The sequence below is a fragment of the Bos indicus x Bos taurus genome, chromosome 20 (assembly GCF_003369695.1).
Source record: "Bos indicus x Bos taurus breed Angus x Brahman F1 hybrid chromosome 20, Bos_hybrid_MaternalHap_v2.0, whole genome shotgun sequence".
Taxonomy (NCBI): domain Eukaryota; kingdom Metazoa; phylum Chordata; class Mammalia; order Artiodactyla; family Bovidae; genus Bos; species Bos indicus x Bos taurus.
Window position 1 is genome coordinate 58,495,715 of NC_040095.1, and position 14,656 is coordinate 58,510,370.

Here is a 14,656-nt window from a genome sequence, read left to right on the forward strand (position 1 = left end):
AAAATATTCATGCCGATGTGTGAATTCTTACATACTTGCTTAAAAATTCATAGTCATACGTGCTGTCTATGCCATAGAGCTGTATTTAATTCTGCAGGGAAGTGAAAATGCCTCCAGTTGTATAAGCCTATGAATAGCTACTGACATAAACTGTGCCAACCATCAAACCCAGACAGCCAGGCATGATGCTACTGTATCCGGGTGCGATGCTACTGTAACAGTTTTCACTGCTTAAGACAAGGAAAGGAAACACCCACAGGACCCGCCTAAGTCAAGCTGGGAACACCAGCATTCCGTAAACATAGCAAGTACTTGGAAAATACCTTGGGAAATAAAACAGAATGAAAATAAGAGAAGAATAACGAAAAGGACCAAGAAGCAAGAAAAAATAAAGGATGTTGTAGGGCTTTCCAGAAAATCAGAGGAACAAGAGGAAACAGATAAATGTAGGCACAGGTGGGGACAGCATGAAAAGGGCTCAGAATCATCCCTGAATTAAGGTCTAACAGCCCCTCTGGCTCACCCCGTTCCTCCATTTTATAAGGCACATCTTCAACAACATTTTTAAGACCTTATTTATACAAAATAGGCTTCCCTGGTGGCTCAGATGGTAAAGAAGTCTCCTGTGTGGGTTCAATCCCTGGGTCGGGAAGATCCCCTGGAGAAGGAAATGGCAACCCACTCCAGTATTCTTGCCTGCAGACTCCCATGGACATAGGAGCCCGGTGGCTACGGTCCATGGGTCACACAGAGTCAGACATGACTGAGCGTGCACACACATGTGGTTCGAGGTTATCTGGGCAACACCTGGCAGCCACTCAGGCCTGGGGCTGCCGCAGGCTCACCTTGGCGGTGATCTGGAAGTCCTCATGCTCCTTCAGCAGCTCCTGGGTGTGCTGGATGCTTGAGCCCGTGGACGTGTGGGTGGAGAGGTAGAACTCCCCGCTGTCGTGGATCCACTCCAGAGCCTAGACGTGGAAGGAGTGGGAGAGAGTTCAGGCCTTGGCGGCGGTGAAGCAAGGCCCGGCTTCCCAGCATCTCATTTAAACATCCGCAGGCCCGGGCTGGCCCGCCAGCTAGAAATGCTCCCTCAAAGAGAGACGAGAGTCTCAAGCGTGTAACTTCCTTCCAAAAGGAGAAGAAAAAGTTGACATTCTGGAAAAATGGGATCGTGTCACTTGGGCATCCACAAGGCCTAATAAGTTCAAGTGTTTCTTACGACCTTGGACCTAAAGGACCGTAAACGTGCAGTGAACATCATTCCTCAGGAGTACTGACACAGCGTGCATGAGGTCGGAGACCTGGAACTGCTGAACACTGACATTCACGTCAAGGGACTTGAGAACCTTCCTGGGGAGTTCTAACTAATAAAAAAAAAAGAAAGAAAGAAAAGAAAGCAGGAGCAAAGGCCCAACTTTCAAACGTGCAGCTTGAGGCCTTTCTCCCTGTTCCCGCCTTCAGTGGGCCCTCAGGCAGCACCCACTTGGCTTTTGGGGGCTCCCACAGAGGAGCCTCCTCATTACGTGTAAGATGCTCCGGGCCAGGCTGAAGGGAGCCGAGGCTCAACCTCCTGGATGGAGGAGAGAGATGATCCCCCCTGGGGAGAGGGGGGCTGGCCAGGCTCAGGCTGCAAGAGAAGGATACAGTCTAACTCCTATTCACTCCTTCATGTTTTTAGATGGAAGCAGTTTTTCCCCTTCTTCCCCTTCTACGGGCCTACATCACAAATGAAATCAAACTTGCTTAAACATACGAATCTAAAAAAGGAACACTATAGAAAAAACATATGAAAGCAAAAATGCTTTCATATCGGCCCTCATAATCTCTGGGTCCAGTGTGATTTGCTGGTCTAGCAACAGAAACATCACTGTCTCTATTAACACTTTTATTTTTGAAAAAAAAAAAAAAAAAAAAAGCCACAACCCAGAAAACTTGCTGTGCACCATCCTCGCTGAGAATTTACTTTTGTTTTGCCGGAGTGAGGCTATTCCACCTTGAAAGCAATGCTGACACTGAATCAAGGCAGAAACCATGGAGGTCAGTTCCCTCAAAGGTCCCTAGCGGTTCTGCTCACAGAGGGAGGGGTGCCTGAGTGTCTACCACGCAGGCAGGTGCTGAGGGGGGCGCTCGGGATGGGAGAGGCCAGGGCCCTGTCCTTGTGACCTGGAGGGACTCCTGGGCTGAGAAGGGATGGGCTGGGAGGGAAGGGCCCTGGGCAGGGGGAGGCTGGAGGGTGACGCGGGGAACCTTGGGGGTCACAGGGCCTGGGTCTTTGGCCTGGAAGTGAATGGGGTTGCTGTATGGAAAAGGAATTGGCAAGGAAGCAACACAGGTTAGCAAACTGGCCCAGAGGTGTAGACAGGACACGGCTGGGCTGGTTCCCGAGCTGGCTCAGACGGGGAGAGGGGAGGGCAGAGGAACCCGATGAAGGGGTGGGGATGGGAAGATGAGGGGAAGGCAGGAATCAGGGAAAACACGGGGGGACATGGCACGTGGGGAGCCTCAGGTCCACTTCGGCTTTGGTTAAGGCCACAGTGGAGACAGGCCAGGAGGGAGGTGGGGTCTCTAAATCTGGACACCAGAAACGGGAGGCCAGGGCTGGGAGATACCGACAGTGCGCGATAAGGAGAGGGGAAAAAGAAACAAGAACGAGCCCTGAACTGAATGCCAGCTTGCAGGGGTGGAGATAAGGGAGGGAGGAGCAGCTCGGAACCCCGAGGGGCGCAGAGCAGAGCCTGGGTCGCCGGCCACAGGCCCACCTGGAACCCCAGGGCCTCATCCCAAACCCTTGAGCCAGCCGGGGCCACCAAGACCAGCGTGTCCCACACACTCGGTATTTCCTGCACGTGTGCTGTTACTGTGCAGACCAGAGCCCAGCCCAACTGGGCCGCAGGGCTGACGGTCATCCTCTGTCACAGCAAAAACTGAATCATCTTAAATTTTCGGCAAATGAGCTGACTTTAGGAAACAGCGGCAGCATGTTCCATTATTACTCTTTGTCAAGGGAAATACTTCGTCAAGAGAACAACTTTGTTCTCTGTCACTGAATGACTCCTTGTCTTTCAACAGAGAGATAAGAAAGATGTGTGAGAGAAGATGATGAAACCATCTCTAATTAGAAATCAAATCAGGCCCCTGTCAATTTGAAATATGGTTGGATTCTCTTTTTAAAAATGTTAAGAAAGTGGACTTTAAACACTAAAAAATACTACTCCTCGCCGCCCCTGCTGGGCATTACGATCACTGCATCCTGGAGAGTCAGTCAAGATGAGGGAGAGGGCGCCAGGTCCAGGGACCCCGAAACCTGCTCCCGCCCTGGGATGCCAAGCAGTTCTGGGCAGCAGGCCCCACAGCGAGACTGACATCTACCAGATTAAACAGAGTCTGTTCCCCAAGAGGGAAACCTGTGCGGAGAAAAACAACCTTTCTGTGACTGTATGCCTACTCTGGGTCAGGCCCACATCAAGTTTCCAGGAGGATGGGGCAGATGGTGCAGGTCTGGCGCGGTCCCCGGGGACCAGGAGCCCTGGGGAGGCCCCGGGGACTGAGACGGCTCACGGGGTTCCGAGAAAGCCCCCTCCCCTCCCTGCCCCCGACCCTCCAGACTCTGCGCTAACAGTTTACGGATTCTTATGCAACTGTTAAGGCCAAAGAGAAGTGACGGGAATCTTCCTGTTTGAGTTACAATCAGACAGACTTTACCCTAAAACGACCTCCACCACTGATCATCGGGGCTGAAGGCCTTGATTCCCAAAATGACTTCCGAGGGGTGGGGGCGATATGGCAAACGCACCCTCTCGATGTCTCTGCCTTAGCCAAAGGCACGGCAGAGTTTTTCGACTCTACTGAATTCTGAGAAATACTGCCACAGTTCTTAACTTTAGCTCCATTTATCTAAAGAGCACAATTTGTATCTTGAAAATATAGACACAGCGATGTAAAAAGCGACCCCTGTATTATTTTCCAGTGACTGAAATCATGATGGTGACTGCTGGGCAGAGCCGAATGGCACGCTTGTTGAGGCCAAAATCACCGAGGCCGCACGTGCGTGAGGCCGTGGGGTTGTCCTGCAACGAACTTAAGTGAAAGGCACGGCAATGGTGTCCGCTCACGAGGGCGGACACGCCCCCCACCGCGGGGTCAGCAGCTGCCCAGCTGACGGCGGCGGCCTGAGCGCGGGGAGCCGGCCGGGGCACTGACCTGCTTGGCGCTTCGCTCGAAGACCACGAACTGCTGGCACTGGTCCAGCCGCCGCTTCCTCATGGTCCAGTAGTGCAGCACCCTGTTCTCCCGCTGGAAGAGCTCGTTCAAGATATCTGAGAGAGAGCAGAGCGCCCCCGGCGGGGCCCGCGGTGGTCAGCACGCCCGGGAAGGACACGCATTTCTGTTTAGAAAGGTTTTAATGCAAGTGCCACGGCAGATCATCAGATACTGAGCCACGCTGCCTGCCCGCCCGGTCGTCTTCACACGCCTGTACAGACCGCCCCAGCCCACTCTTAAGACTGAGGTCACTGGACACTGAGCCAGCCTCTAACCCCTCAGGTCGGCAGGGTCAGTGGGGTAGCGACTGCGCCCCTTGTTGGGGAAATCTGAGGATGCCTGGGAAAACACCATTATTAGGTATTTTGTGCGAGACTGTGAGAACATTCCCGCAGAAGGAACTTCAGCGGGCCTCCAATTAAAATTAATAAATTAATTTACAAAAAAAAAGATGCCAGTCAAAATGGTGGCACAATAGAAGAAAATGATGGGTGTTAAAAACAAAACCAAAACCAAACTCTCAGGAGAGGAAAGAACGTGAAGTTGAGAAGCACGAAGCCAGAAAGGAAAACGTAAGACAACAATCTGATTATATGAGAATTAAAATTGTCATGATCAAATAAAACAGTACACATGTAAAAATATTACACCAATTAAGAGCCCAGAAAAACCACTGGGAACATATGAGACATGGATCTAATTTACTGACTGCTACTGCTGCTGCTAAGTCGCTTCAGTCGTGTCTGACTCTGCGACCTCATAAACGGCAGCCCACCAGGCTCCCCTGTCCCTGGGATTCTCCAGGCAAGAACACTGGAGTGGGTTGCCATTTCCTTCTCCAATGCATGAAAGTGAAAAGTGAAAGTGAAGTCGCTCAGTCGTGCCCAACTCTTATCGACCCCATGGACTGCAGCCCACCAGGCTTCTCTGTCCATGGGATTTTCCAGGCAAGAGTACTGGAGTGGGGTGCCATTGCCTTCTCTGAATTTACTGACTAGTGAATGGGAAAAATGTGAATAACCTGTTGGCAAAACGAGCAAAGCATACAAACATGAAGGTTGTGATTTTATGAAATGGTATGTGGCCAGTGAAAAGTATGGACACACATTTCATCTCACTCAAGCAAAGGGATCAGTTTCTGCCATCTTCCTGGGCTGGAGGGACGGAGGAAACCTGCGTATGTGTATTACTGAGGCAGGGAAATGGAGTACAGACCCAGCAGATGGTAACTGAGTGACAGGTAATGACAGCGAGGTGTGCACACCCTTCAACCAGGAATTGATCTTTCAGATACGTTGCTGACACAAGCTCCCAACACGACCTGTACAGATGCACACGCACCGAGATGCTCTTGCAAAAACTGGCAGCAACATAGGAGAACGTCAATTAGGGGTCATGTTAAATCAATTACGGAATCAGTACAATGCTGGACAAGAAAAACAACAGACCAGACCTCTAAATTCTGATATAGAGTAAGATTATTACTAAGCGAAAGAAGAAAATTGCAGGGGAATATGGTCCCATTGTGATTAAAAAAAAAAAAAAACCACCACAAAAACTAAAAAGCCAGATGGATGAGTTGAAGCTAAGCATGTTTATATCCGCACGTCCACCTACACACACAGAAGGATGCACAAAGGTCCTCACAGAGGTTACCACAGGCAAAGGAGTTAGGTATTTATAAAGTCTGTACGCTTTAAAAATCCTTTACAGTGAGTCTGTTTTTACTCAAGAAGTTAATAAAGTAAACAGATTAAAAAAAAAAAAACTTTAGAGAAAGATTCCCCAACTGGAATTGCAAATCAAATAAGTGATACCTAGAATATAACTTTATTGGAAAACAACTTTTCCACGAACATTTACCAAGTTCCTCATTGCTGAGTGCTGTGAGAAGCAGGAGCCTGCGAGTCGCACGTACCCGCAGCTTGGTGGTTGGTATTGCTATGGTCTCTTTGCTTGAAAAAGTGAACTAGCTTAGTGAAACTAATTAGGACTGAAACTTGAAGCCTGTCAAAAAATTAACCTACCACTTAAAATGAAATGGCTCTAAGTCTTTTCTAGTCTATTATTTCTGTAGCCTCTGTCTGAGGCAGTGCTGAGGCTCAGGTGAGGATGGAAGCTGATAGAACAATGCCCGAGTATCGATAGTTTTAAACAACTCCCATTTCCTGAGGACCCATTTCCATGTCATTCCAATTCAACTTGTAGAAACAATTACGATTAAGTTGAAAGTGATATATCACTTGGATGCATTTTTATTGCAAAATAGTCAATCAGAATTCTATGGCTTTTATTAGTAGCCTTAACTTCCACTTGTCTCAACCCTACCTACAGTCTAGTATAATTGCTCCCAGGTCTTTTTCGATGCATTTCCGAATGTGTGTATATGGTTTTTACAGATTTTTAAACTCAAAGGATACCCATCTACATAACTTTCTTTTGCAATTTGCTTTTATTAATAATGCTTTAAGTATATAAAACTGGTAACACAGTGTAGCAATGAAACGGGTTTATCATTTCTGTGATTTAAACTTTTAAAAATAATTGGCCTATAGATAATTCTGGTTTTCATTTTTTCCCTGATTCATATTTTCACTCACTTTGAATAAAACAGTCAATGTTAATAAATATCTTGAACATGTTGCATTTTCTCCCTCAACTTGACTCAATAAATTATAAACCTATGTTTATTAAATATTTTATTACTGAAGTAAGATAACTTATGATTAACTTTAATGGTATTAAAAAGACATTTATAATGAGCCCCTCGTGGACATTTAATTTCCAAGTATGTGGGGTTTTTACAGTATCTTTGATATTAATTCCTCATTTTGACATTAGTTTCTCATTTACACGCTTTCTTCTCTGCAATCACCCTCTGTGATTTTTCAGTCTCCTAACTTTATTGAGGCTTTCAATGGCTAAGTCAAAGATCTCTCTTGGTAAATGTCACATTGCTCTTGAAAAAATGGGTTCTTTTCATATATCTTTTGATACTGATTTCTAACATAATTCCACAGGGATAAGAGAACAGACCCTGTATGACTTCAATACCTTTAGACCATGAAATTCTTGCACATTGTTTTATGTCCCTGCATATGTTCCAGTGTCTCCTTGTTTATAGTCTATGAGAACTTGAATAGAATTTGTATCTTACTGTTGTGTGAAAACTGTATAAATCTTAATTGTGTTGAACTGGTGCAGAGTGCTTTTCAGGTCTACTATATCCTCTATTGCTCTGTATTTTCATTCTACAAATTTTTGAGAGTTTGATATTGTAACCCCAACTAAAAGTCTTAACTATCTACTTAAAAATTGTAATATATAGTGGAACTATATGTAACTTAGTTCTGTGTCTTTCAAGTCTCCTGTAAATGTGATATCATACTTTCATAACTGAAAAAAAAAATAAAAACACCAAAAACAATTTTTAAAGATGAAACGCAGCCCTGGAGAAGATGCCCAAGCACGCGCTGTTGGCTGCCCTGCCAGCCGAGCCCTGGCGCACTCACTTTTCACTTGCTGCTCGGGGGCCTTGATGTGCGTCACCATGCCTGGCATGTTCACGCTGTTCCTGTGCAGGTACTTCAGGAAGACGTCCGCGTTCCTCCTGGCAAGCGTGCAAGCCTAAGCAACAAAGCAGAGCAATGTGTTCACAGGGTTCACACAGACATGTCTTCGGTGTATACGACTGATGGGAGCATGGAGCTCTATCACACATCTAAAGCGTCCATCTGGTCAATTTGCCGTCTGAAGAATACATAGGCTGAATCCCATTGCAATTAAAAAAAACAACAACTCAGTCTTGGCGCCCTTGCTCCAATGAAGCCAGCGGCTATGTTGAGAGCTGCCCTGTGGCGAGGTCCAGGGGGCCAGGGTCTGAAGGTGACCACTGAGCCGCAGCCAGAGGGGAAGTAAAGCCTTTCTTCCCAGTTTAGCCTTGAGGTGACTGCATCCCTGGCCAATACCTTGATCGCAGCCCTGGGAGAAACTCTAAGTTGGAGGGCTGGGCTAAACCGTGCTGGGAATTCTGCAGAGGGCAGACAATATGTATTTTCAGATCTCGAGTCATGCAGTCTCCGTGTCTCTGCTGTACCTACTCAACCTGCCCACTGTAGCTGAAGGCAGCCACGGATGACACTTAAATCAATGGGAGTAAATGCACTTAGCCGTCAGGTCTTAGCCTGTAACCCTTTGGTTTAAGCCACTGAACTGCACGGTGGTTTGTTACACGGTTTTACTGCGGTAACAGACAACCAATAGCACATGTTTAGAAGTCAAATAAGTAATTTCATTAATGTATTAGAGTTTCATTTAACAGAAGACAGATAAATATAAATCAAAATGGTTCAGGGGGATTAAAGGGATTGAAATCCCTTAACTATATTAGAAAGGGAAATATCTTGCCCATTGCTTAGCCCAGATCTGGAGTCAATCTTTTCCTCAAGGAGCTCCATGTCCTTCTTGTAAGTGAACGGTACTAAGAGCCCACAGCCTGGGCACGAGGGACGCTCATCATCAGTGGGCAGGGCACTGTTCCTAGGCATTTTCAGGGAATGCGGTATCTTTATTTTTAATGAGAAAAATACACCATGAGCCTCTACTGATCAGATTGAAATAAGCTGTCATGACAAACAGCAAGAAAGCCATGAAGACTGCTAGGGTCATGTCAAAAGGACATCCGAGCCAGCCTGACTGGAAGGGGCTGTCACCAGCAGGACAAGTTTAGGATATGAAAAGACATACACCTGATTTCAATGAGTGCCTGAAACACACCAAATGTTAAAATCCATGATGATGCTACAAGAACACATTGATCACAGGCAGAGGTTGCCAGGGAAACAGCTCATTATTCTGAAAATCATCAACAGAGGGAAACGGTCACGCATAAATCCCACATTATTTGGCCAAACTCTATTCTAGCGTAACCAAATAACTGAGGAGGAAATAATTCCATCTAACCAAGACAGAAGGAGCGATACGACTACCGCCCTGGTGCAGCTCTAATGAAGGGATACCACCACTGGCAGCTAAACCCAGCGGATTAAAGGCTGATGGGGAAGCGCACGAGGGAGGCTACGGGCTCACCATGTCTGGGGCACTGATAAAGCCTCAGATCACAGAGACAGCAGGAGGAGACGGTGTGTGTCCCGAGGCAATGCCGTGGGAAATACACAGCATCAGCCGTGAGGCGCCCTAAGCATGCCCCACACATGCACCATGAGGCGCCCTAAGCATGCCCCACACATTCACTCAAACCGGAACCTGATCGAGGCCCTCAATCCAGCCAAGGGAAACGGAGAGAATCCAGGATGGTGCTAAGTGACCCACAGGATGCAATCATCAGAACTGGGATGAGGGAAACTCCGCAGTATGAATAATTCATTTCTTTACTTAATAAATGCTAATTGAAAAAGGGAGGATAGGTTTAGACTAAGATTTAAGAGACATACCAATCAAATCAATGCGTGGGCCTTGTCTGGATTTTAATTAAGACCAGGTATAGAAACAAATTCATGGGACAACTGGAGAAATTTGAACACTGCTGGATTTTACATAAAATAAGTTATTACTTTTTCAGATCCGATAATGGTATTGTGGTTACAGAATGGTTTCAGAGGGATTCCCTAGCGGCTCAGATGGTAAAGAATCTGCCGGCAATGCAGGAGACCTGGGTTCAATCCCTGGGTCAGGAAAATCCCCTGGAGGAGGAAATGGCCACCCACTTCAGTATTCTTGCCTGGAGAATCCCATGGACAGAGAAGCCTGGCGGACTACAGTCCATGGGGTCACAAAAGAGCCGGACACGACTGAGTGACTAACACTTTCATACCTTCAATGGTTTTAGAAAGGAAGAATTTAAATGCTTAGAGACACACAGAAGTACTTATAAATGAACTGGCATAATACCTAGAATTTAAAATTACCCAGGAAAGATGGGCATATGCCCACATGTTGGTAATTACTGAATCTGGGTGAGCAGTACACAGGGGTTCATTATCCATTCTCTCAATTTTTGTACACATTTTTAAACTTCTACAATAAAATGTTTAACAATGTCCAGCACGTCAAAGACATAATCCTAGATGAAGGAAAGAATCTGACCCGGTCTGTGTTGATTTTTGTTTGTAAACTTAAACAGCAGCAACAAGCAGGGTGGGGGGCTTTCAGGTTCTATTTGAACAGTTGTAACTGAAGATCCCAGGAAGCTCCGTTTTCCCACCTTGATTTGCTTAAAAGAAAACCTCTGTGGGAGAAGCTCGTAACAGGTCAGACACTAGGTTTAAGAGTTTTCCAAGAGTTACAATTTGTTCTCTCAGACCAAACAATAACTCTAATAACTGTCAGCTCAGAGGATCACCTTCAAAATGAAACAGAAACAGAAATGATTAAATGTGACCGGATATGGTGTCGGCAAGGTCAGGATGCTGGAGCCACGAGGAAAACCAAACTCCTTCAAGCAACAATGGCCAGTAAACACCAAACCTATTTTCAACACGTCTGAGTGGCCACCAGCAGAACCCAGGAGGTCGTTTTCACAAGTGGAAGAATGCAAGGTGGAAAACTATTACAAGTTAATGTAGCTAAACCTTTCAACCCCATTTTAAAATTAACTGTTGTGAAGCACACCAGTGACTCATGTGTGACTATAACAAGACAGCCTTGAAAAGTGACTTATTTAAACCTTCTCAGAGTTAAGACTTCCAGCTGGGCCTGAATGGGATTAAATTTCTCTTGCAGGAAACATTTCCTGAATAAGTATTAGTAACTGGTCCTGTGACCCCCAGGTGTTCCTGCACTGTGCCCACTTTACACTGGGCTCACACATGTTCCAAGATGGTCTTTGTTCCTAAAAAGGCTGAATTTCCAAAGGAAGATTATTTTGAGCTCTAAGCGCTTTTGTTTCAGCACATCAGTTTCTGCTTGTCAGTTCAGAATCACTTGGTATTGGGACTGCTACCCATTCTTTACACACACAGATTTCTGTCTAGCTCTTTCTCTGTGAAAAGTAGGAGAGTGTAAATCACAACTGAAAAAAGACTTCAAGATCTCTGATCAGTTAACTTGTTGCTGATGCAAAAGTGAAAGGTGATAGTCACTCAGTCATGTCTGACTCTTCGTGACCCCATGGACTGTAGCCCGCCAGATTCCTCTGTCTATGGGATTCTCCAGGCAGGAATACTGGTGTGGGTAGCCATTCCCTTCTCCAGGTGATCTTCCCGACCCAGGGATCGAACCCAAGTCTCCTACATCACAGGCGGATTTCTTACCGTATGAGCCACCAGGGTAGCAGGGTCACCCCATCACTCCCTACACTGCAGGCGTGCGGGGATGAAGGCTTCCAGGCACTCCCCAGGCTCAGGTGGACCCTCCTGGGCCTACAAACCCCGTGAGCAAGGGACCAGCACCCCAAAGGCTGACTCCGTACCTTCAGGAATGCTTCCTTCTGTTCGAGGTGCTTGCTGATCATGGGGGTGACGTGGTCCGTCTCGGAGTTGGGGCCCAGCTTGTCGGCCCCTCCGCACCAGTCCTCTTCCCTCTTGTACTCCTGCTCCAGGCTCTCCAGGACGCTGCAGACCTGAGGCGGGACAGGGGTGGGGCTCAGTGGGGCCTCCCGGCAGGGGGCGGAAGGGGCGGCCGGTCCTGGCCCGAGTACCGAGGTCATCGCTGGACATGGGGATGCACACGGACTTTTCAGAACAAGGACAGACGAAAGGGGATTTTCCTGTCTCAATCTGCCCTGCTTCAGGACATATATTTAAATAAGAGGAAAAGGGATGTCTCTTCTCAGATCCTTTCCAACCTGTTATTCCTTGATACCTAAGGAATAATAATCCTAATAAGCAAAAATAATCCTAAATCTATGGGGCTGCTCTTCTCTGCTACGCTGGGACTTGACTGGTCCGGGAATGCCTGGCCAGGCAGGGACTGAGTCGCCCGAGGGAGCCGGGCCCGGGGGATGCGTGGGCAGGGGCCCCCACCTGCTCTGAGGTCTTGTAGAAGGCCACGGACGCGTTCACCAGCTTCAGCCGGTCTTCCATCTTGAGCATGAGCTGCTGCCAGTGTGAGGCGACCTTCTCGGCACAGTCCCGGATCATGTCCATGTCGTAGTGATTGGCCTGCAGCATGGCTTCGGCCTTCTGCTGGACCTGCAGGGCGCTCTGGTGTGTCTTCTAAGGGGGAGGGGAGAGAGGGAGGCTCTTCAGTTGGGGGGTCACGCCACACACACACGGGGAAGGCTGCGGCTTCTTCAGGTCTGCTTGCTTTCATGGAAACAACAACTCCAGTTAACACGATTTCATTAGGACACTCGGAAAAACACGGCCGGCAGGTTAGTGAAAGGAGTCCTTATGCCGACCCACAACTGTTTGTGTTTGCCCAGTGAAGGATGAAATAAATGCCTTAGGAATTTTCCAGCATGGGTCTCGGCTGCAGGGTTTTCAACTTTTCAGAAATAGTAGGAAAAACCCTTAGCGGCCAATATTCTAAAAAAAAAAAAGCTGCTGAAATGTTCCGAGTGTATTGTGCCTATTGATCCTTCTCATAAGAGCAGCCAGAGGCAAATGAACGAGTGGAGAAAAAGGTGGCCTAAGTGAACATTCTTTATTTCACTTGGACCTTATACTTTGGACAAGTCAGGTTTTCAAGAACTATTGATTTAAAAAAAAAAAAGAGAGAGACACAGTTAAAAAAAAAGCCAAGAATGAACCAACTGTGCTCTCTGGAGGTCCGTGCCAGACAACGGATCTATGAAAATCCATTGGATCTATGAAAATAACCCACCCCCAGCACACGCCCTGCTCTGTCAAGACTGGTTACACAGCAGTGGGCTGTGCCTCTGAGACCAGCAAAATGGATGGAACCTCAGCGAAGACCCCAGCTTGGGCGCCCTGATGCCAAGGTGTTCCTGCCAGGGGCCTGCCAGCCACGGGACAGCAGGGGGTCGGCAAGAGGCACCCTTCAGCCTCCAGGACCCTTGTGGTGAGGTCACACTGGCGGCATGGGCACATCCAGCACTTGCTGGACTACCTGCTCCTGTGATACGCTAACTGCAGGTTTGTAGGCATGGCTGTCTTGGGCCCAGGGTCGGGGCCGCAGGACGGGGCCTAGCGGGCTGGCCCTGAGGCCGGAGGGGCCGGGATCCGAGGGCTCCAGGGTCCCTACCTCGATGGCGTGCTGGAACTGCTCGTGCTCCCTCTGCAGCTGCTCTGCCTCCTGCAGCGAGCTGGCCGCGATGAGCCCGGCGTTCAGCATGGACTCTCCATTGCGGATCCAGCCCAGCACCTAGAACACAACACAGGGGACTCCCAGCAGCGGCCCCTCCCGGGGCGTCCGGGCACGGTGCAGCGGTGACGCGGCCCGAGGGCTGAACAGTCAAGCGGCTCCTGTTGGCCACGGAGCACTGACTTCCTTGTGACCCTACCGGCAACTGCCTGCTTCCCTTCCGTGCGATCTGAGCGTTAAGTGCTGCATTTTGAAATTAATTCTGGGGCCTCCCTGGTGGCTCAGGGGTAAAGAATCTGCCTACCAGTGTAGGAGACACACGGGTTCCTTCCCTGGTCCGGGAAGATCCCACAAGCCTTGGAGCAACTAAGCCCGTGCACCGCAATGACTGAGCCTGTGCTCTAGAGCCTGGGGGCGGCAACCACTGAGGCCAGCGCGTCCAACAGCCTGTGCTCCACGAGACAAGCCACTGCAATAAGAAGCCTGCACACCGCAGCTAGAGAGTAGCCTCCACTCGCCACAACTCGAGAAAAGCCCAGGCAGCAAGGAAGAACGGGGCACAACCAAAAATAAAAAAAACAAAATTTTACACACACACGCACAAACATATATAAAACCTTAACTTTAAAAACTAAAAGTAAAATTAATTCTGTCATGTTTAGTTTCAAGTGAGAACTGAAAAAGGTTGAGCATCCAGAAGAGTGATCATTAGTCCATGGGTCAAAACAGACTGAGAATCACATGGTAGAAAACCTACTACTGCAAAGAACTTCCTGATAATAAAAAATACATGCATCTTTCACTCCTTTAGGGCATGAGGAACATGCAGAATAACCAAACTGCTTGATAAGCTCCTTGATCTCACTAACGTATCCTCCACATTAGCGTCAGTGCTGAGACAGCACAGGAACCAAAGGATGAACTCTGCTGTCCACTGAAAATCAGGACCACACCACCAGTTTCCATCACGGAACCAGAAGTCAGTTCTGACTGTGGAAGCCACGGGGAGTGTGGAAGGTCAATCAGGACAGTCGCTTATAGCAGAAATGGTTGGTTACCTACCCAATACCTACTTTCCTCATCGCTTTTATTCAGAAAAATCCCAACTTGGGGAAAAGAGCTTAAGATAAAGCCACTTCTCAGCTATGATGACAGCTTGCTACAGGTATGA

The 14,656-nt window shown here is 47.9% G+C and overlaps 1 protein-coding gene across 2 annotated transcripts in view; it reads right to left on the minus strand.

Moving 5' to 3' along the window:
- TRIO (trio Rho guanine nucleotide exchange factor) overlaps positions 1 to 14,656 on the minus strand; it is a 363,125-nt gene that overhangs the window by 127,169 nt on the left and 221,300 nt on the right. For both annotated transcript variants that reach the window (XR_003507150.1, XM_027519979.1), the window contains exons 16-21: positions 13,426 to 13,545; positions 12,243 to 12,434; positions 11,690 to 11,839; positions 7,773 to 7,887; positions 4,201 to 4,316; positions 846 to 968 (exon numbers count right to left, since the gene is read on the minus strand). Coding sequence is in view for 1 of the 2 variants with exons in the window: in XM_027519979.1 (XP_027375780.1) it covers positions 846 to 968; positions 4,201 to 4,316; positions 7,773 to 7,887; positions 11,690 to 11,839; positions 12,243 to 12,434; positions 13,426 to 13,545 (816 nt within the window). In the remaining variant the exon portion in view is untranslated. The remainder of the gene's footprint in view (positions 1 to 845; positions 969 to 4,200; positions 4,317 to 7,772; positions 7,888 to 11,689; positions 11,840 to 12,242; positions 12,435 to 13,425; positions 13,546 to 14,656) is intronic.